The 23,928-nt window shown below is 36.1% G+C and overlaps 1 protein-coding gene and 1 long non-coding RNA gene across 2 annotated transcripts; both read left to right on the top strand.

The window, feature by feature from the left end:
* Positions 1-813: 813 nt before the first annotated feature.
* LOC132045757 (uncharacterized protein At5g03900, chloroplastic-like) lies at positions 814-23,538 on the top strand. The gene is made up of 13 exons (XM_059436342.1): positions 814-1,286; positions 4,848-4,955; positions 5,052-5,152; positions 6,442-6,522; positions 9,720-9,792; positions 9,877-9,942; positions 11,932-12,018; positions 12,331-12,396; positions 13,633-13,775; positions 13,858-13,944; positions 19,416-19,479; positions 20,062-20,205; positions 23,032-23,538. The coding sequence occupies exons 1-13, from the start codon at positions 945-947 to the stop codon at positions 23,173-23,175; spliced, it is 1,506 nt and encodes a 501-aa protein (XP_059292325.1). The 5' UTR covers positions 814-944; the 3' UTR covers positions 23,176-23,538.
* On the top strand, positions 13,954-14,856 carry LOC132045758 (uncharacterized). Its single transcript, XR_009412522.1, has 2 exons — positions 13,954-14,331; positions 14,412-14,856. It is a non-coding gene; the product is annotated as an uncharacterized LOC132045758 (long non-coding RNA).
* Positions 23,539-23,928: the final 390 nt, after the last annotated feature.

The raw sequence follows: 23,928 nt of genomic DNA, 5'->3' as shown, positions 1-23,928 counted from the left end.
ACAAATCTCACTCACAACTTAAACAAAATACACCAAATTGGGGTTTTTTAACCATGCAACCTCAGTAGATGTTTGCAACTGTCAAACAAGTGCTAAATTTGCTGCAACAGGTAATTTCAGTTGTTGGAAAACATCAACAAAATTGCAAGCCTTTTTTTCGAACTCACAAACCCCAACAAGTGCAACAAATACCCCAAACTATATAATTTCACAACCACAACCACTATTTACAAACTCACAAAAACCAACAAGTGCAACAAATACCCCAAACTACAACTTCTCAAAAACAGAACAACAAAACAAACAACATTCAAGACAAAACCATGTTCTTCTTTATCTTCTCTAACCAAAATCATCACTTTCACACTTTGATTTCAAAATCCTAACTTTTGAACCAAGTGAAAGAAAAACTTTACCTGAGAATGAATAGAGAAGCAGTAGCAATGGAGAGAGAGAGAGAGAGAGAAACGAGCAACAGCGACGAGGAAGAACAAATCTCTTGATTTTGAAGAGGAAAAACGAGATGAAGGCAGTGGCGCTGGTATGCGTGGTGGTTTTGCCGCCTAGAGGAAGAACTTATTTTTTTTTGGAAATAATGAAGTGGGGGGCGTAGGGGTTGGTTGGAAGATATTGTATAATGTGTGTGGGCTTTTGTGTATTTTGTAAAAGATTAATAAATTTTAAAAATTATAATTTAATTCCACTTTAATTTAATCACATTTTAAAGATAAGTTTGACCTTGGCTGGTCGAACTTGTCACTGTTTCTAATTAGTGAACTTTTTTTGTCACTTTAGTTTATTTTTTCTGTATCAAATTATCCCTAGTTATATTTCACGCCAATCCAACCAGTGGCTTCTTCTTCACCAAGCAAAAATTCCAAATTCAAACTGAAAAACCTCCATGGGAACATCTTGATTAGGAAGAAGAAGAAATTGTATAGTCAATGGCAGCCATTTCAACATGCTTCTTCTTCACAGTGAGACCCACCAACACTCAATCCATTGTATTCTCTCGAAAATCGTTTGTCCTAAAACCTTCACGAATACACTCTCAGGGTTTGAGGTATAGGAGTAAGAGGAGGAGTTCAGTTAATTTTGTTAGGGCGAGTGGTCTTGTGGAGAGCGATAACGTGCCTTCTGATGTAAGGAAGAGGGCTATGGAAGCTGTTGATGCATTGGGGAAAAGGGTTACAGTTGGAGATGTTGCCAGTAAAGCTGGCCTTCAGTTGACTCAAGCTCAGAAAGCTTTGCAAGCTCTTGCTTCTGATACTAATGGCTTCTTGGAGGTTAGTATTCCATTACTCCAGTAGTTTATTGCCCTTCAATTTCTGTTACTATCTTCGATTTCTGTTACTATCTTGTACTCCCGATTATTGTAGTTTTTGTTGTTGTTACTGTTCAGAATGCTTTGTCATGCTTTCCATCGGATTCTACCATAGCTTCTTCATTTCCTTTATTTCCTTTTCCAAACTGGTTTGAACTGTGTTTCCTCGAGCCAAGGGTCTATTGGAAACAGCCTCTCTACCTCCAAGGTAGAGGTAAGGTCTTCGTACACTCTACCCGTTCCCGGACCCCACTTTGTGGGATTACAGTGGCTATGTTGTTGTTGTGTTGTTAAATCAATTGCTTGGTTTGTGAAAAATTATTGGCTTTTTGTCAATTCATTTGTTTCCATGTAATTATATCATGTTATGCAAAGTGACAGCTACTTCAATTGCTTCCTTTTCCACTATCTGTCCCTTGAGTTCTCTCTCTTTTTTTTTTCTTTTTCTTGGTAAGGTAAATTTTTTGTAAATGTATAAGCATCAAGATAATGCTGGTAGGAACATAAGTGTATGCCAAAAAAGTTGCTATAGAGAACTAATAAAGTCAACCATGGCTTCTACATCAGTATCATCTACACTTACCATGTTGCTCCAAAAGAAAGCAAACAAATACAATGAAATTTAAGACTAGTAACATTCTCCTTTTGTCTTAGTTTTCTTTTTGATTTCTCTCTCCATATAATTCACCAAATGGTTGCATTATAGATACTTGTATGGATACCCTCATTTCTCTTTTCTGCCAACCTTGTAGCGATTCCACGGCATAGTCCATTTAAGGCCATTAAAAAAGCAAATCCCGCAATTCTACAGTAGTTTTGCAGTCCAGACTGCAGAGGCAGGTGGTTTGTGGCCACTGAATGCTCTTCACATCTGCTAGAAATGCTCATACCTCTTCTTTGTAGATTAGACTTTGTTAGGCATGCGTTCTTGCTTGCTAACCAGGTGAAAAGTGAGATATTTCTAGTTCTTGAACTAGCCTTCCCCAGCTTGAGGTCAAGTGAGGAACTTTTTCTCTTTTATAGGCAAATGGACCTTGTAAGGGGCATAACTTCTCCAAGTCTGTTTCCAAGGCCACATGGGTCCTGCTGCATCCATTGTATTTGTGTAGCAATTAGCATGATGTAACTATAAATAGACCATCTTTCTTGCCCTTCCAACAAATGCCGTCCTTTCTGTCTTACATAAGGAGTTAGTCTCAAGTTGTTGAGCAAACTGCAGGTATTGTCAACTTCTCTATCGTTGCAATGCCTTCTAAAAATGATGTTCGGATTAATAATCTGCTAGTGTTGCATTTTGGTTGGCTTCAGAGGAACTTGTAACTTGAGAGCGTTTCAGTCCCTTGAGTTTTAACTATGCAACTTTCTTTTGTCAAATCTCAACTTCATTCTGTTGAAAATAAATGAACTTCTCCAGATTGAGACCTAATATCTTACTACTTAGCGGAGACATCAGACATGTGTTAATATAAGTGGTTATTGGACGGTATGCAAGATTGAAGAGATGGTAACACTAAGGGTGTGTTTGGAAACTACAATGTAATTACAAGGGTAGTTATTACACTGCATAGTAATATCAAAGACATGTTTGGTTGCCATAATGTAGTTACAGTATAATTTTGGCTTTGTCATGTTTGGTTGAACAAGTGTATTTACACTGTCAAATATTTAGTTTTAAGAATAAAAATTAATTTTAAAAACATTAATGAGCTTTTTTTTCTTCAGATGAAGTAGTAAACAAACTTTAAATGTGTGACAAATACACTTGTATATAAGAAATATCAGATATTGATGTTTAAACTACATATTCTTATTTGATAAAAATATTACATATTTATAAATTTGTAACTAATATTGTAAAAAAAAAAAATCTATATCTTGACTATCTTGCAAATAAATAATATGTTAATATAAAATAATTAATAAAAGTTAATGAATTTAATTTCTTTTTACCAACTCATATGAATATAATATGAAATTTATGATTTGTGCCACTTTTTAAATAAAAAAAAGATAGATATGAGTTTAGAAGGTAGTTTTTCATAACAGGCTAGTAAAATATGAGTTTAAGAACTAAGAACAAACACCCCCCCCCCCCCCCCACCACCACAAAAAAAAAAAAAAAAAAAACAACAACAACAAAAGAAGCACAATATGAGAAGCTGTAAAACTATATAGAAGCACGCCATAAGCAACATGTTGGAAGGCTGAAAAATGAGAATAAGAGAAATGGAAGGGAAATATGTTACCTTAGCTTGTAATTACACAGTGTAATTACCAGTAATTATCACCTTGCCCTTAAGAATTGGAGAGTGTAATTGCGCCCTTCCCTTACACCCAATTTTATGCTGACCGAGTAATTACTGGGTCAGACAAACATGCCAAACTGTGTAATTACACCAACTTATACACAAATCCAATTCCCAGGTGGCTCTCCGAACATGCTCTAAATGAGTACTAATAGAGTCACCAAATTTAGATATATATAAATTTAATTAGCATTGAACTTAAAATATTCTAAGTGCAATGCTATCCCTATAAAATGAGATCCTTTCGTCTACTTGTTTGGCACTGATAGTCCTTATATTTGTTTTTCCTGAGGATGATTCAAATAAATCGTAGATCTGAAAAAGTAGTAATAGAATCGCCTAATACAGCTGAACTGTAAATTTAACAAATGGCATGGAAGGTTTTTAAACTATTTTAGTTAGTGCATTATGAAATATGAGTTCCAGCTCTCAGGTCCTCCAAGTTCTACTTGTTTGGTGTCGATGGTCATCACATTGAATTTCAGCCGAAAGAACCTTCACAACTAAAATCTCTAGCTCAAATGGCTTATTAAATGTTTTCCTGTAAATATTAAAAGTGAACAAAGAAAAGGGAAATAAATGCAAATCATACCTTCCTCTACATCTTCTTCCTTTTATTTTGTGGAAGATTTTAATTGATCTTCAGCTAAATATCATAAATTCCACTGTGTGAGCTAGACATTCGACTTTCCAAAGGTTGATGAAATTTATATTTGGAGGCTAATGCCAAGCAAGTAAAGTTTGGAGGACCTAATGGTTGGATATATTTATTTAAGGATGACACTGGATTTTTCAGAATAGTGAAGGACCTCTCTTGGCATTGGCTAATATTGCCTGTGACGCTCAAATTGCCAGAACACATGAAGTTCTCTTATTTTGATTAAATCAACCGGTTAGAAAAAATAGAAAAGGTTAACCCAAAGGATGATGAGTATGTGCTTAAGAGTGACTGACAATGGTACCTGAAAAGTTTGCAACATCCATATGAAGGTTCATATGCTGTATCTGTTGACTATTTTTGTTCAAGGCTCTTTATTAGAGTTTTCTGTTGGAGTCCCTCTTAAATATTTGTGGAATATAATATATCATTGAACTTTTTAGTTCTTTCTTTGGAAGCTGATCACCTTTTTAATGGATGACTTGTAGAGTTGTAGGGTCATGCATTTATGCCACATTTCGGTTGTTTAATCAGATTTTGGCTAATATGGTTTTGGTAGGTATCAGATGAGGGTGATGTCCTTTATGTATTTCCTAAGGATTATCGTTCAAATCTCACGGCTAAATCATTTAGGATGAAGATTGAGCCTTTGCTGGAGAAAGCAAAGGTATTAATCCTATTCTATTGGTGATGTTAATATGTGTTATTTAGAATATGTCTATCCATAATACTTATCTTCCGAGGGAACGTCAATACTTTGCAGCTTGCAGGTGAATACTTAGTGAGGGTTTCCTTTGGTACAGCACTAATTGCTTCGATTGTCATTGTCTATACAACCATAATTGCTATCCTCTCTAGTAGAAGGTATTTGTAGACATTATAAGTCTTGAAATCATTTTGTACCTACTTTTTCTTGAGATACCTATTTTTCTCAAATCCATATTTTCCTAAGGGCCTGTTTGGAAAGCCACTTTGTAATTGGAATTGGGTGTAATTATTCAATTTAGCATGTCTGTCTGACCAAGTAATCGCTTGGTTAGCACGTAGTCGAGTTTAATTGAGAGGGAGTTACATTCTTCACGAGGGATTGAGAATTGCTGGTAATTACACGGTGTAATTACAATTTTATTTTTTTAGTTTCTTTCTGTTTTGGTTTAATTTATATTCTTTTTAATTTATTTTTTATTTCCATTCTCTTTTCTTTGTAGTTTAATTTTTAATTTTTTACTTTTAAATATTTTTTAATTTTTTAATATATAGTTCTTTTTACATTATCTACCTTTTATTTCTTTACTTCTCATATCCAACCTTTACTTCATGTGCTTCCATGAAATTTCTCATATTTTGTTTCTTTCTTATTTGTTTTCTTTTATATAAATTTTGCTTAGCTGTGTTATTATTCTATTTTCTTAAAACTACACCTCCTAATTATAGAAAGAATGAGTCATCTACAAACTTGGCTTATAATGAGTGATGTCATTAAAGTTTGATTGCCTTGTAGAATGAGGTTATAGACAAACTTGACTTATACTGAGTGATGTTAGAATTGATAGATTATTTTTTATCAAACATTTGAAAAATGTTATTAACTTATGGTTGTAAATATTGATTTTTTGTCAAACATGCATCCCCATGATGTTTTTCAGAATGTGTGCTTGGCTAAATTTTTTATTAATTAATTCTACAAATGTTGTTTGCTTGAAAATACACAACAACAACGACAACAACTTACCCAGTGTCTTGAAAACTGAATATCAGTTACTTTTTACAATATTAGTTACAAATCTACAATTATTTATTTAAAAAATAGTATATTTTTTGAATACCTAGTAATAAATAAAATTTAGTAATATTTCTTATATAGACACAGATTTGCCAAACATTAACATCTAGCTTTTGATAGCTAAATTTTATTTTAAAAATTTAAAAGATCTAACTGTGTAATTACACTTGTGCAACCAAACACTGCGTTCGTAATTACTCTATAATTACGTTATGAAAACAGGTCTTCGTAATTACTATAGCTATATTGTGTAATTACTAGGATTTGTAATTACTACCCTATTAATTACACCAAATCCAATTACAAGGTGGCTTTCCAAATATACCCTTAGTTTTGGGCCATTTGTTTCTGACATTTGCTTTCTTTACAGTGAAGAAGACAATCGGGGAAGACGAGGCAGATCTTATGACAGCGGTTTCTCGTTTTACTTAAGTCCAACTGATTTATTCTGGTAATTATAATTTGATCCATTGTTGTGGAAGAAGCAATGTCGCTCTAGGTGCAATTTTGCTTATCTTTGTTTCGCTTCTTGAAGTTTATAAAGGGCCTCACTTGTGGCCTCTTTTGTGCATTCATGTCCTAAATTTCGACTGATTTCATGGTTGTCTTATTATGTTTATTTGTTGTAACAACATGAGATCATTAATTTAGAGATAATTGAGTTTTTTCATTTCCTTGATTCGATATTAACTTATTGCCCCATCAGAGTCAACCTTGGTGTTGTCCAGCTTTGGGGCTTTAAGCGCAAAGTGCAAATAAAGTGTGGGCTTTAATGAAAAAAGGCGCAACTGGAGAAAAGATATTTATGTATAGTCCAAGATTAATAATCATAAGCATAAATGACAAATATATGGACAAAGAATTTGATTTTTTTTTTTTTCGATAATGTGAAATATCAATCTTTAATGTCTTTATCTTCAAGATTATGCTCATTGGCAAGGAAAAGTATGCCTTAGAGCCTTGATGACGACATTGAAGCGCCCATAAAGCAAGGCGAAGCGCTCATAAAGCGAGGCGAAGCGCTCAACACGTTTTGCGCCTCGCTTCAGGGCTTAAGCGCGCCTTTGACCACACTGGCTGGAAGAGTCGATACTTATTATTGGAGGGAAGATTAACGTTGATCAATAGTGTGCTTGATGCTTTGTCGACCTACATGATGCCTATATTTCCAATGCCTGCAAATGTGAGAAAAAGAATTGATGCACTAAGAAGAAAATTTCCTTTTGGAAGGAAAGATAAAAAGAAGATACATTTGGTTAACTGGAGCACTTTGACAGTTAGCAAAAAGAAATGGGGTTTGGGAATTAGAGACCTGAAGATCCAGAATCAAAGCCTGATGGTGAAGTGGTTGTGGAGGTTTGCTCCAGATGAGAACTCACTGTGGAAAGAGGTAATTAAAACCAAGTATGGGATTGGAGGTAATTGGACAACAAATCCTGTGAACTCTTCTTATGAGGTCAGTGTGTGGAGATCCATAAGGAACCTTTGGCCATTAATCAGAAACAAAGCAAGATACAAACCAGGTAATGGGATGAAGATCTCATTTTGGGTAGACAATTGGTTAGTCCAAGACTCTTTGAAGCAGCAATTTCCAGATATCTACAATCTCTGTCAACAAGAGGCAACTGTGGCAGCCGGCAGGTCTATTGATTGGTCACAACAAAGGTGGAATCCTAGCTTCAGAAGACTATTAAATGACTGGAAGATTGGTAGATTCTTAGAGTTCTACAATCTATTGGCACAATTCAGAGGTACTACCACAACTGAGGATTGCATGATTTGGCAAAGGGGTAGTAAAGTTATATTCTCTGCTAAGTCAGCTTATAGGGAATAGTACAACATATCCAACAATCAGGTTAGATGTTGGCCATGGAAAATGATATGGAAAGTTAAGATCCCTTGCAAAGTAGCATGTTTCACTTGGCTGCTGGCTAAGGAGTCAGTTTTGAAACATGATAATCTGGTAAAGAGGGGTTATCAGTTATGTTCAAAATGTTACTTATGTGAGAAAAGGCAGAGACAATAAACCATCTCTTTTTACTCTGCAAATGGACAGATCAACTTTGAAATTTTTTTCATTAACCTAAGGGAAATTAGGTGGGTGAAGCCTGGAAGAATAGTTGATGTTTTAAAAAGTTAGAGCAGGGATGGCAACCTATCCCGTCAGAAGGAGAGATGGAGGATTGTCCCTGCATGCTTTTGGTGGACAGTTTGGAGAGAAAAATCTGAGATCCGTTGAAGACAAAAACAACAACATTCGAAAGATAAAGATGAAATGATTAGTCCTTTACTATTTGGTGTAAATAAGAATATTTAGAAGAAGCATAATCTATCTTTGATGTCCTAGATTATTTGTAAGATGACTCATATCTAGGAACTTTTTTTTTTTTTTTTCTGGTTCCCCTGTATTTTTTGTGACTCCACAACTTGTGTAGTGCACCCTTTTAATATATAAAATTGTTAACATTCTAAAAAAAGGATATATTATGGACAGACAACTTGTGTGTCTGGGGCTGCAAGTTTTTGGTGTTTGCTGCAGTCATGGTTTAGCTAGAGCTTTTACCATTATTTTGAGGCTAGGTGTTTTTTTTTTTTTTTAGATATGAGAAAATGTGGTTCTCTGCTTAGTGGTTTGTCCTAGCATTACAACGGAATTATTTTACTTTCTCTCGACGGTTTTTATCAGGGGTGTTGGTGGCCTGGCCTATATTTTTACAAAAAATATCAAGATATAGTTTTTCTTGCTCCAACAAATGGATGTAAAAGAAGCACCTCAGATACAGATCAACTGCGACTTTTTCATGCAGAACCTTCTCTGACAGTGTGCTCTGGTAGAGTTCCTTCTTATTTCTTAAGTGCGAAGATCAAATGACTGATCTTCAAAGCATGTAACTGTGTTGTGAATGTCCTGAGTCCAGACCCTGCTCTTTGGCCTTCTCAAGGCAAGCAAAGGGAAGAACTAGGAACAACTAGCTGTCAGTGGTTGTATTGCAACACGTTCTTGTGCCATTTCCTTCTTGGTTTTTTAGTATCTGCTTGAGTGGCGTTTTACCTCCCCGGTAATTTTTTTAATCTCAAACCTAAGCAGTTAAACTACCAATTGCAATCCATACATTGAGGGGAATCTGGCTTAGAATAAATCAACCTTGATTTTATGTACTGGAAAATAAGAGTTTCCCTTTAGTTTTGGCAAGACCCCGTGAAGATGATTGTGGCGGAAATATATGACCATTAGAATCTCAAAAAGGGAAGAAGATACTTATTTGAGTTGTATCTTTTGAGTTAATCTAAATAAAAGGAACTTTATTTATTTGAAAAAGTAAAGGTAGTAGCACTAAGATGGTTGGTTTCGTCCTTTCCTTTTCTTGATTGATTAGTGATCATGACAGCTAGCCTAATACCATAAAAGTATTATCTTTTGCTCTAAGGTATTTCATGCAAGAACTTCTATTTCTGGAAAAAATATACTTATTTCTCACATTTTAATGTTCTAACCTAACAACTGTGATACATGTTCAATGGGATAACTTTATCATGACCCATATATGGGTGAACCTTATGCATTTTCCATTTTGAAATATTATGTACCATAGCTAAAAGCTTCATGAAAGCCTGGGGACCTTTCTAATCTAGTTAATTTTCTTCTAGGTACTGGGATCCATACTACTATAGGAGACGACGAGTTCGCGAAGAAAGTGGTGGGATGAACTTCATTGAATCTGTATGTGGTAAAAGGCATTGGAGCTGATGCTTTTATATTTGCATCTGAGTCTGTCATGACTAACAGTTGTTGCTAAATTTGCAGGTTTTCTCCTTTGTATTTGGTGATGGTGATCCAAATCAAGAGATTGAAGAGGAGAGGTGGAAGTTGGTAATTATCGAGCACTGAATTTAGCGGTCCGTTGCTTTTATTTTTCTTTCTTTTTTCTATGGTGGGGATGGGCTTGGGGCACGTGAATAACGGGAAAGTGAAGTAGAAGAGGATGGCATTCGGTGGGATTAAAATCTTTCACATTCTGGATAGAATTGCAACCATTAAGCTACTACTCCAAGTCAAGTGGTCTATTAATTCAATTTCTCATTCCTGGCATTGTATAACTTCTCTACTTTTTATGTTTTCCTCTTTTCTTTCCTGCTTCTGGTAAATCTTTGTTCATGCTTTCTGGTCGGCGGTTAATCTCTACCCGCATAAATGACATGAGATAGATGTTCTCTTTTAATTGTTCTGCATTACAGCGTCTTTCGTCGACAATAAGTTGTTCTATTTTCGTTGTTTCATTACAATTTCTTTTTGCAGTTACGAATTTTTCCTTATCTGCATACCTTATTGACACCCCAGGACGTCTTTGGGGTTACGTTGTTTGGATAAAGGGATAGATGTCCTGGATGAAGTGACCGTTGCTTCAGTCTTTTAGTGTCTATAACATAGATGACTAAGAGACTTGTAGTCATACCTTTGTGTCTAAGTTTTGTGGGAAATAATTTGATGGAGGGGATGTTTGATTTTTTTTTTTCCGGTAGAGGAGAGGTGTAATTGCCAATGCCCTCATACTCTCATGTTACTACTTGGTTATTTGAGCAATGAACCGAAGAGAGTGAGGTACAGTTTTGCGTGGTGGCCAGTTAGGATTTTCCGTGCTTAATTTAACTTTGTTGGTAGGTAAAGAATAACTTTTATTGATATACCAGCAAAAAGAGAATGCTGGGAGAGGCTTAATGTTAACTTTTTCTTTCTTCAGGACGGGGGATGAATTAAAATTGGGTGACCATTGGGTGTATAATTTCCCAAAATAAATAAATGGCTGAAAATTGTCTTCTTACTTCATCAATCATTGGCTCTTAGATGCAATAAATTAGTGCCTTCATGCCTGTTTCTAGGCTACCTCGTTGGAATAATAATATTGTATTTAGTATTTGTGGTTACATAAATATCATTTATGATATTAAACAAAAAGGACGCTCAAGGAAGTATAAAGTCGAAGAAAGGAATCTGCAACTGTTGATCTAGATATGTAGAAGAATAACGAGAAAAATCTTTACAATGTTTTTTTATTATTGCACGCCAAAACATGATATGAAGATGAAAAACATAAAACAATCTTGGTATAATTATTTTTGCATAAAATCACGTTAGATGTTGTATTGTTTTGCTAGTTTTAGTTACCAATGGCTGCTGATTTTTGAATCCTAGTTTAAAAAGTAGAAAGAGATTGGAGTGAATTTTGTTGACTTGTCGTAGCACCCTGTTTAATATTCACTTGTACTTCTTGCCTTAGATGCTACTGGAGAAATATTGGCTAGAAAGTGTCTAGTCTGCTAACCAAATAAGAACTCTTCTTTTAGCCGGTCTTAATTCATCAAGTGATTTCATCTGGGGAAGTTAAGTTTAAGGCCTTATTTTGTATGTAAAATGGTACATCTGCCCAATGTTTGAGCTATTTACTTTGTGACTTTAGTAGTTTCTGTATGTGCTGTATTTTTTGGTGTAATTGGACAGAGTAATCCCATCACAGATGTTCTGGTGCCTCCTCAAAAGCAAGTTGCTCCCTGAAGGCTAGATGTTTGGTTCATCTTTTTAGTTGGGTTAACCTTTCCCCTATAAATAACCCTGATCTTTTTTTTGGAGTTTGTCAGCTCCTTAGTGTTATTGAATCTCTCTTTTGTAACCTTTGCATCTGCTTGACGCTTTTTTATGATATCTACTTCATCAAAAAAGAAGTTTAATGTAATAGTTACCAGTTTCAAAAAAAAAAAAAGAAGTTTAATGTATATGCTGTCACTAACTTTTACAATTTTTATGTTAGAATCAGATATTTATAGCAACATATTATAATTACCGCTGTCTAAAAAAAATTTGCAGATAGGGAAATATATATCATCAAATGGTGGCGTTGTTGCTGCTGAAGAACTTGCTCCCTTTCTTGATGTGGAGACTCCTAACAAAACGGTACTTGTTGGGTTCTACACGAACTATATGTTGGATTTCTTGTCCATTATCCTTTTGCTTTTTCTTTTCCCTTCCACTGCAGAAGTAATGCTATAATTTTTGTTCCAATGGCCTTTTCAGGAAAATTATTTTTAAATCAATTGAACATTTGGTTATTTCGTAATCCTGAGAGTCCATGTTTTCGCGTTTCAGTCCTACTTAATATCTTGTTAATTGTCTATCTTGCTTTAGTTTTGTGCTTATTTGCACTTCGTTAGCTTACTCCTGATCTGAGAATTGACTTTTGAATTACGTGTGGGTTTTCTCTGACAGGATGATGAGTCATACATCCTTCCGGTGCTTTTACGGTTTGATGGTCAGCCAGAAGTAGATGAGGAAGTATGTGAAAGCTTTATTCATGATATGTTTTTGTTTGAATTCTTCCTTCAGATTAGTATGGGTGATGTTTTCTGTGCACATGGCTTTGGAAAAGGATTTGGGTCTGCCATAGTGCAACCTTGGCTTCAAGAATATTTTGAGGATCAGTTTTAGCTTCTGAATTTTCTTGCCTGAAGTCTCTAGTGTCATTTTCTGAAACCTGGTTCTGGGGTACAGACATCAGAAGTTATTAAACTTCCATAAATTTGTCAGTTGGCCCATCAATTTTTATCTCCTCACTTCAATTAACCCCATTACCGAAACTCTTGCTTGGCCAGCCGTTTCATTTAGACTCCTCGCTCTGATTCCTGGAATCTTCAACATGCGTCGTACTTGTGTTGATTAGTTATAATATGGATATTGTAATTGTATTGATAGTTCAAATTATTCTAAAGAATCTGCCAAAAGTTTAATATATTAATCTCAAATTCACACCTGAGCTATATTTGTAGCCAACTCATAATGTCGAGCTGTTTGAGAGAGCATTAATTATCATATTTTGACCCTATGAGTATATCTAAATGGTCAAATATATCGTCCAAGCTTTGAATGGAGCCAAGTCTTACTCCTTATCTATAAATTTGGATAACAAAGCTCAACATACATGATAAAGAAGTCATTTCTAAATTTTTGTTCAATTTTATGAGGATTTAGACATCAACTATTTAAATGAAATAAGGAGTTGAACTAAAAAAAACAAGAAAGGGATTATGAAAGAGAGTCAGTGTTATAATATGCAAGATAATGTAAACTTCTGTCTCATTTCGGCTTTCTTTTTTCTTTCTCAATATCTGTTAAAGAGTTGTTTCTGCATTCTAGTACAAAGAGAACAGATCACTGCGTAAATGAGTTTCTCCTCTTGACTAAAATTTCAACTTAAGGGTTCAGAAAATTTAAAAAATAATGGTTAATTTGAGCTATTGCGTGTATTATTGGTGTCGTTGACATCTGCGTACAAGTTTGGTGCCAAAATTTAAATATCTTTATAGTGTCTCATGGGAGCTAACAGCATGGGGTGCTGTGATAAAAGTGATATAAAGGGCTACTGAGGCAAACATGGTAGTTTAAAGGGGACTGTATGCATAACTTCGTGGTTGTTGAGGGGATTTTGATGTCTCTTTCCCTACGTTGTGCGCCCAAAGATCTCTTTACAGCAAGATTCTAACATTCTCTTTCTATATAAATTATTTTTTCCAGGGAAATATCCTGTACCGATTTCCATCACTTCAGCGTACGGCTGCTCCACAAAGGAGTGTAAGGAAGGAGTATGTAGGGAAAAGATGGACTGACTGGGTTGGACAGGTTGAAAGATTTCTTCAAGAAAAGAAGTTGCAATTTAGGTATCATTTGTCTTGATTGCTGGTAAATTTAGATTTCTTACTTGTGGATTTGAGATCTCTAACATGAGTGTTTACAATGCAGCAAAACAAGCTCATCGGAAAGGGCATTGGTCATTGGATTGGGTGGGCTCAATCTGTTTGGCGTCATTGTTCTTGGTACCATGTTGAAGTAAGGATCTCCATGTGGTGCTTTAGACATTCTTAAGTTTGGCTTCTATATTTTGTCACGACCTGAAATTTCACAAGGATCCGTGATCAGCACCTGACAACCCCTAGCCGAGCGAACAATCCCTTTAAGCATTTTCATAAAACTTCTAAGTATAAAAGCTACAATTTAATGAGAAGGAGTTCTTAATATCATAACCCAAAAGATAATCAACTCCAAAGTACATAGCTGAATCCATGAGCTGAATCCAACAACAGAGTCAAAGCCTAAAGGAGCATCTTAAAGTCAAGTGGGACGCAACCACAGGACTGGGGTGGTTGACTCACCAATGGATCACAAATGCTGATCTGCTCACACACTCAGTTTACTGGCACTTGGAACTGTCAGTGCGTGGATAGAAGAGGCGAAAGAGGGATGACTATGGGAAGTAGTGAAGTACTCAGTAAGTCTCATCGGCCTACTGTTGAAAGGGTTGTGGCAAGACTTCCCAAAATCATCAATAGAATATGACAAGTAAACCAGACAATTATCAACATGAACTGAAAATCATGATATAATTGAGGCTACAGTGGTATGAAGACAGAGTGATTAACATGAATGAAAAGTTGAATCAAATGAAAGCATCAATAGGGTTAAAGAGGAATATGCTGAAGATTAGTAGACTACTGGGGATAAAATTTTCGGATATTGAAGATAAACTTTTAGAACTTTTGTTACGTATTGAAGAGGGAAGGTCCAAGAAGCATTCTTCTGTGTGCAAGGCATCTCCTGGCAGGAAGGGTGAGAGGGAATTGAAAGCCTTAGAATTCGGAATGGGATTTAAAGGCGAATCCAGCAATGGCGGACGAAGTAGGGGCAGGAGGATTTCAATTAATGATAAATGAATTTGAAATGCTTTTGTTGGAATGCGAGGGGACTAAATGACCAGGAGAAAAGAAAGATGGTTAATCTTTTATTGAGAAGATGGAATGCAGTCATAGTTTGCTTAACGGAGACAAAAATGAAGAAAATTGATCTACCTTGTATCATTCAAGTTGGAGGCTGTAGATGGTCAGACTGGGTGGAACTTGGAGCCCAAGGGAACAGTGGGGGGATTCTTACGGGATAAGAGGAGGTGGGTTTGTTTGGATAATCATTTGGGGCAACATTCAGTTACCATTTTACTAGAGGAGATTAACAATGGGTTTCAATATGCTTTCACAGGGGTCTATGGTCCTTGTGATAGGAAACAAAGGAAGTCATTATGGAAAGAACTTGCTGGTATCAGTGGAATTGTTTCACAACCATGGGCTGTTGGAGGTGATTTTAATGTAATTAAGTGTGTGGAATAAAAAATGGGAGTAGCTACAAACACCAGAGCGATTAGAGAATTCTCAAACTTTATTAATGATCTATCTTTAGTAGATCTTCCTCTGCATGGTGGAAATTTTACATGGTTCAGGAGCAGGGACAGTTCATGTGCATCCTGATTGGACAGGTTTCTTATTTCAGTAGGATGAGTGATCAGTTTAAATGCATCAAACAAAGAGTATTGCCCAGAACCACTTCGGACCATTGTCCAATTCTTTTAGAATGTGGTGATTGGAAAAAATGAAAAGGATATTTCAAATTTGAAAACATGTGGCTGGAACATGAAGGTTTCACTGATTTGGTTAAAAATTGGTGGGATTCTTATGTGGTGGAGGGGGATGATGATCTTATTCTTGCAAAAAAGTTGAGGATGCTAAAAGAAGACCTAAAAAAGTGGAACAAGGAGACTTTTGGGAAGCTAGAAGACAGAAAGAGTAAAGCTTTGGCAAGGTTGCAGTAGCTAGATCACAGTAGAAGAAATATATCATCTGAGCAACAAGCAGAATATGAGATAGAAAGGATATCCATTAAGATGCAGTTAGAAGAAGTTTCTAACTGGCAAAGGCCTTCTTCTAACTGGCAAAGGCTGAAGAAATTTCCTAGAGGCAGAAGTCTAGATGTTTGTGGATTAAGCAAGGGGATAAAAATACAAAATTCTTTCATAAGCAGGCTAATGCTCATAGAAGATTTAATAATATCGATAAATTGAAGATTGGAGATGATCTGGTGGAGGATGATTGAATTATAAATGCTCATATCTTGGATTTCTATAAGAATCTGTGTAGTGAGCCTGAACATTGGAGACCAGTCTGGGAGAATGAAGGCAGTCATTAGCAAGTTGGTCTCTCCTAATCAAAATGCTTTCATTAAAGGAAGACAAATAGCTGATGCTGCACTGGTAGCAAATGAGAGTCTAGATAATTTGTTTAGGAGAAAGAAAAAAGGGGTGGCTTGCAAGCTTGATTTAGAGAAGGCATATGATCATGTTAATTGGCACTGATTACTGTATTTGTTGAAGTTGATGAATTTTGGTGAGAAATGGATAGATTGGATAAGATTTTGCATCTCAACAGTGAAGTTTTCCATTTTAATCAATGGTAACCCTCAAGTTTTTTTCAGCTCGCAAAGAGGAATGACAGGGAGATCCTCTCTCACCTTATCTTTTTGTTTTGGTAATGGAAATTCTCAGCTACATGTTGAGGAAGGCAGAATCTCTAGGTTGGATTAGGGGGCTCAAAATCGGCAGAAATGACCAGGAGGGTATGATACTTAATCATATTTTGTGTGCTGATGATTCTCTCTTGTTTTGTGAAGCTGATAGAGATCAAATTCTACATTTGGGGCTTCCATAATGGAGGTCTCAGGTTCGAAACCCCCTGCTTACAACAGTAGGGGATTTGCCTTCTGGGTCCAGTGTTATCAAAAGCGAAAAGCGCAAAAAAGCTCTAAGTTTAGCTGGGGCTTTAAGCGCAAAGCGCAAATAAAGCGTGGGCTTTAGTGAAAAAAAGCGCAGTGGTGCAAAATTACAAATATATGTATGTTTAGTCCAAGACTAATAATAGTAAGCATGAATAACAAATATATGGACAAAGAAATTGTAAAAACATTACGATAAAGTGAAATATCAATCATCTAGTGTCACCTCTTCAAGAGAGGTTCAATGGCAAGGAAAAGTATGTCTTAGAGCCTTGATGACGACATTGAAGCGCACATAAAGCGAGGCGAAGCGCTCAACAAGTTTTGAGCCTCGCTTCAGGGCTTAAGCGCGCCTTTGACAACACTGTCTGGGTCGAGCTCGTCGCACGGGGCTTGCCTAGTGCAGGTTATCTCTCCTGTGTGGTTTGCGAGCTATTGCACAGGAGCGGGGTTTACCGTGTGCGCACCCGAAGGGTAGCGGCTGCGGGTTCCCTTGTCATCATAAAAAAAAAAAAAAAAAAAAAAAGGCAGGAAAATTGTATTTGGGAGGACAACTGGTTGAGAATTTTGTAGCCTTGAGCAACTCTTTCCTGACTTGTATGAGCTGAATCGAGAGCAGGGAGCTATAGTGAAGGAGCTTTGGTCCTTACAAGGATAGAACATCGCATATAGAAGACCTTTATATGATTGGGAACTGCCATGTACAGCAGAATTCTTTAAGAATTTGGAAGAAACATAGCAGGGGGGGTTCTAACTTCTATATAGTCAGCTCAGCTTACAGCGATCCGAACCAGGCTAGAGCTCAAGTCAATTAATGACTTTGGAAACATATATGGAGAGTAAAGACACCATATAAAGTGGCATGCTTTACTTGGCTGGTAGTTAAAAAAGTTGTTCTAACCGAGGATAATCTAAGGAAAAGAGGTATATCAATTTGTTCAAGGTGTTACCTGTGTAGCCAAGGGGCAGAGACAATCAACCATCTATTCTTATATTGCAAAGTGACTAGTCAGCTGTGGGACTTGTTTATTAACCTCGAGGGTATTAGATTGGCAATTCCAGGAAGAACAACTGAACTTCTGTCATGTTGGGATGGAGGAGGTAAAATTACTACCAACAAAGCTGGAGAATATTGTCCCGGCAGCTATTTGGTGGACTGTTTGGAAGGAGAGAAACGTAAGATGCTTTGAAGATACAACTAGCAATATGCAGAAGATCAAGATGAACTGGATTTTTTTGTTTTTGGTGTAAAGCTGAATATATTAATGATATGGATTCTATTTTACAGGATTTAGATTCGTTGTAAGAAGAGCAAGGACTGTTTACCTAGTAATCTTTTCTTGATCACAAAAAAAAAAAAAAAAAAAAAAAAAAGGAGCAAGGGCTGTAGTTTGGTTTTTGTTGTATTCCAGCACAATTGCTGAAGATTCATATAATATACTGGAATATGTTACTGTATATATATATATATATATATATATATATATATATATATATATATTGGTTTTCATGTTCAAAATAATAATAATAATAATAATCACATAGGAAAATACACTGATAGCTCAAATTGCAGTTGACACGAATTCACTATTTCACAGCTGCCAGTTCTTCTTCATTGTGCTGCTGAGACAAAGCAAGCATTCGATCAGCTTGCTCTCAATGTCACCTACTGTCCAAACCCATTGCTTTCTTTAATCCCGATTGTTCCTCAACATTAATATAGACAATTACAACCAAGCAAATCAGCTTGTATTCTTTTCTATATGCCCCTTTTCCGCCGCCGCTGCCACTACTTTAACAATGAAGTCTCTGTCTCTTGCTACATTGTTTGTCTCGCATACCCATAAAAGTGGCTGATGTACGAAGCCAAACAAATCAACACACAATTTCTTATAATCCACACTTTAATGATCATAGCCCTTGTTTGGAATCTGCCATGTAAAGCTAGTTTGGGCTTGGCCCACTACCTTTTTAGTTAGTGATCCAATTCTTTTCAGGCCCAAATTGTAATTTATTTCGGGTCATTCGCATGAATGCCCCTATTCGGAGGTGGTCTTTAATTTCCCCCCCTCAAATTGTTGGTCTTTAATTTTTGCCCTTCGGTACTTTTAAGTAACAAAAAAATGGCCGAAAATACCCCTGACATTTGGATCCTGGGTTTGAACCCCAACAAAGTTAAAAAAAATAAAAATAAATCGCAAGGCATAAGTTCATATGGAACTATGCCTATTCGCTATGTTGTTGCATAGAAACTATGCCGGACACGGCAAAGGTTTCTATGAAACTACATAGAACTATGCCTGTAGGCATAGTTGCGAAATTAAGGCAGAACTTCATTTCCTCGAACCTTTGCCGGACAAGGCATAGGTTCTATGTAACTTGGCCCGAATAGGCAGAGGTTCATAGAAACCTATGCCTTGTGAAATTGCTCTGGATCGAACCCAGAATCTCTGGTGCGAAAAGGGTACTTAAGCCCACAAATTTTCATTAAATGAGAAGTAGGGGCAAAAATTAAAGACCAGCGAATTGAGTGGCAAAAATTAAAGACCAGTCCGTATGAAGGGCTATCCACGCAATTTTTTGATTTGTTTCCCCCACCTAAATTATATAGTTATGTAAGTAATTTCCTAGCCATTAATAATTATAATCATTACTTTGGGTCATCGCAATGTTTCTCTAACATCTACCACTTGAGTTGTATTTTGAAGGAACATGACAGTCAGTCCGAGTAACTTCATCTCATTTGTGTCCGAGATATTTCCGTTACTTCAGGTATCAACTGTAGTATAATTCGTGAACTAATTTTTTTTTTTTTTTGTGTATTAAATCATCCATGTATTGAGATCATTCACATGCTGCAACTGGATTTAGTTCTCACTTGAGAATATTCATGTTGTATGCAATCACAGAGTATACAAAGAGTTTTTCACATCTTGATTACTTTGTTTGATGATTTTGCTCTTTCTCTTTTAAGGTTATTTAATGCATCTGGAATTTAATTTTCTTTTGAAACAACGATGTGCTTGATTAACTACGAAACAACTTGGTAATTGCAAAACATTATCTTGAAATATTGCCTGATTGTAATTAATTAAACTTTTCCATGGACGAGCCTGAATTTCCATACACTGGGTATGTTGTTGTTTCTATTTGTGAATTTTGGCCTGCAGTTAAAAGTAAATTATTGCAAACTCCAGTGTTAATTGATTATCAATAATTGTTTTGAGAATTTGATGTCTTGATTGATTCTTATATCATACAGAAGTAATCTAATTCAGATGTATTCCACTTGTTATTTGGAAGTAAATAGTGTTGCGAACTGCTCATTTATTAACTGCTTGATGTTACTTGTAGATTTATGCTGGCTCATTTTTCACCATTCCATTGATCCGATGGTTTCTTGTTCGCAAGAGAAATGGTGAAATTGAAAGAAGAAATCGAGCAAGGGAACAATATGCCCGAGCACTTGAACGACCCAATGTCTCACTGCGGCGGAAGGTATGAAGAGTTTGCTGCTTTCTTTACTACTCCCTCCGTTCCAATTTATGTGTTAGTATTTCCTTGTTAGTCCGTTCTAAAAAGAATGACAGATCTCTAAATTGGAAATTATTTTAACTTAAAACTTCCGAGTTTACTCTTAGGGTGTGTTCGGTGTGGAGGAAAACATTTTTCAATTTTCCCATGTTCGGCTGGTCAAAAGTTTTGGAAAATATTTTCGGTAGGAAAAACAAGTTCCTTAAAAATGAGGAAAATGACTTCCCTAGTGGAAGTAGGGAAAACAAGCTCCACAAGTGGCATTCCACATTGATTGTGTCCTCCCCACCCTCCAAAACAGCTCATCTTCACCCCCACCCCCACCTCCCATAGTATTTGTCTAGATTATATACAAATGCTTTTAGTATATAATCTAAAATCATATATTTTCCTATAAAACATTTTCCTTGAAAAATATTTCTTTCATACCGAACACACCCTTAATGACAAGATTTTATAGCCTCACATATGTTATGTGGCATGTTTAACAACATTTTAGCTGTGTATTTTGGTTACTTAAACTTGTCTTTGCTTATGCCAGTAGAGTTAATCTTGTCCTAGGCTGTAAAAGTAGTTTTATGTAGTTAATATTTTATTATTTTTTTGTGGGTGTGTGGGGGGGGGGGGGGGGGCGGCGCTAGAACTTGGATTGCATGATTATGTTGTCCTATTCTACCATATATTCATGGAGGCGTATGCATCTGGACTTGAAATGTCCATTAGGTAAGGACTGAAGAGTTGGTAGATATAAATTCTCATATGAGAGTGCTGCTTGTGAGGAGTGCCATGCACAAAATATGTAGTAAATGTTACATGTTATTAAGAAAAACAAATGAAAATGCAGGTAAGGCAATAGCCAATATATTTGGCTGGCTAAGTTGCTTATATTTGGTTATACTCTGAAACTTTATTAGTTGTGAGTTGTGACACATAAGCTACAAGGCAAAGGGAACAGAAAAAGAGTAGAGGGGCCTTTTATATTAGCAAGAAGGGACAGTGTCTTGTGGGGGATGTTTTTTTTTTGAAACTGGTAACTATACAATCTTGTGGGGGATGTTGTGACCCATACAATCTTCTACCATGCTAAACACTCCAGTATTTAAGTTTCTGTAAGTTTTCTATCTGGTATCCTAGGATTTCATCAACGCTTTTTTTGTTTTGTTTGTTGAAATAGTAAATACTCCCTCCGTTTCAATTTACGTGAACCCATTTGACTGGACATGGAGTTTAAGAAAGAAGAGAAGACTTTTAAACTTTGTGGTCATCACATGTATTTTGTGTGGCTATAAATCTTTGCTTAAAGGTAATTTGTTTCCAAATGCAGAAAGGGGTCATTCTTTTTGGCACGGTCTAACAAGGAAATAGGTTCATGTAAATGAAACGGAGGGAGTATATGTTATAAACAGAAAGGCACAAAGATAGTGCAGTACATTACATCAATAAACCAAAGCATCTCCGACTGTTTATGCAGTAAATATATGAACTATAACAGGGTCTTAGCATCATCTACAAATTCTAATTTACACCACAAGAAATCAAAAAGTTGTTATCAGTTTTATCTTCGGGAATTCGAGGTGAGATTAGATGGGCTTGTGGTGTCTAAATTCAAATACTTAAGTTTTCTAGGCTCGTTGTTCCAAGGGACTGAATAATAGATTAAGATGTCACACAAAATCAAAAATCGGATAGAACTGGAGAAGTGCTATCGGGGTGTTATGTGATAGAAAGATGTCTTACCAAAGTGAAAGGTAAGTTCTACAGAACAATTTTAAGACCAACAATGTTATATGGGAGTGAATGTTGGGCCGCTAAAGTCCAACACATGCACATGATGAGTGTCGCAGAAATGTGGATGCGAAGATGGTTTGCAGTCATACAAGACTAGACAAGATTAAAAATGACCACATTCGTGATAAGGTCAAGTAGCACATAGCGAGGATAAAATAAGAGAAGTTCGCTTGAGATGGTATGGTCATGTCCTGCGTCAACTGCAAGACTTATCAGTCCTAGATGTAATACCATGGTGAGTAAAGGTGTTAGGTAGACCTAAAGTCACCTGAAAGGAAGTTGTGTCGAAGGACCTACAACCTCTTGGGATCCATGCAGGCTTAATGAAAGTTAGGACAAAAGAAAAAGATCTATATAGACGATACCTATATATATCTTAGTCATGTTGTCATTTTTACTTTACGTTCTATGCTTTTCTAGGAGTTGTTTATCCTTTCAGAAATACATCACCAGAAAATATAGAGAACGTAATCTCAAAAAGAAAATATAAAGAACATACTTTTTTATTTTTGTTCTTATTATTATTATTATTATTTTTATTTTGTATAATATTTGGTTCTGAGATGAGTTAAATGAAGTATCGTATTCAGTGAGGATTCTTATATTTCTTTCTCTCCATATACACCACCAAATACGTACTGGAATGGTGTTCCATATGGTCTTCGTTGCTTTAGGCAAGCCTTTTCTGTTCCAGCTTTTCGAAACTTCTGTAGTGGCATTGGCATGCCATCATCTATCTGAGACACAAAATATTGTAAAACATTTGCCAAACTTGAGCTGCCAAAGAACAGTGTAGAAAAAGATGGTTAATTGTCTCAGAGCATTCTCGATACATGTAACATTTATTGCTTAGCTGAATGCCCCTTCTTGGCAAATTTTCCCGAGACAAGTCAATGTTGGTGATGTTTGATTCCTAATATTATGTTCACAGCTTTTGCTACTTATATCTAGTGTCCACTTTCAAGATGTACCAGCTCGCTTAACTGTATCTATAATTTTCAGCTTCTGAGTGCCCGGGATATGGCACAGAGAACTTTTATTGGCCAGGAACGAATTGTTTACAGTACAGACAAGGACTTATATGAGCAAGATTATGATGCACAACAGTGGGAGCAGAGATTCCGAGAAATTGAGAAGTCCGAATAGATGGTGTTACTTAAAGATTATTTTGTTTTGTAAATTCTCGAGTTCCATACGCACAAAGACTCAGGATAAATTATTCCTTTCATTGCCTCCAGCCATGACATGAGGCAGGCAAAGCTGCAAATCCACCAACTGTTAGCCGTTTTGTATACTCAATTTGCTGAGAAGAATCGGAGCATGCCAAACAGTAGATTTTGATGTAATCAACAACATTTAGGCTTGAGAACTACAACATTCAATGAGTAGTTCATTAAGAATGTAGAAGTTGTGTAATTGGTACGACACTTGATAACGACACTTGATCTGCTGCAAATGGCAGGCTTTCACTATAAAATTAGCCTCAATATGACACATTTAGTTCATTAATTTGTTCCTGCGGTTACTCTGTATGTTGAATTTGAAGACATTCTTTCGAACACAATTATTTGAATATTTTCTGAAAAGCACTGAACACTGTTTTAGACTATTCCGTGCAAAACCATGAATAAGAGCTAGTGTAATTAACAATGGAACCTGCGAAAGAATTTTCTTAATCGTTAGCCTTGTCATTTTAAAAATTGAAATGTTTTTACACTTGTGCATTATGCAGTGGACAGGATCAGTTCACATATGAAAGTTGGTTATGGAGTGTTTTTGTCCTCAAAACTAATCTGATGTAACAATAATGGAGCAAAGTTGAGACACCATTGGTCCCTATATGGATTCTGCTACACCAACTCCCTTGTCATTTGTTTCAATGTGACTTACTCTCTTAAG

This window comes from Lycium ferocissimum, unplaced genomic scaffold (assembly GCF_029784015.1).
Source record: "Lycium ferocissimum isolate CSIRO_LF1 unplaced genomic scaffold, AGI_CSIRO_Lferr_CH_V1 ctg7827, whole genome shotgun sequence".
In the NCBI taxonomy this organism is placed as follows: Eukaryota; Viridiplantae; Streptophyta; class Magnoliopsida; order Solanales; family Solanaceae; genus Lycium; species Lycium ferocissimum.
This window is presented reverse-complemented; position numbering and strand designations above follow the sequence as displayed.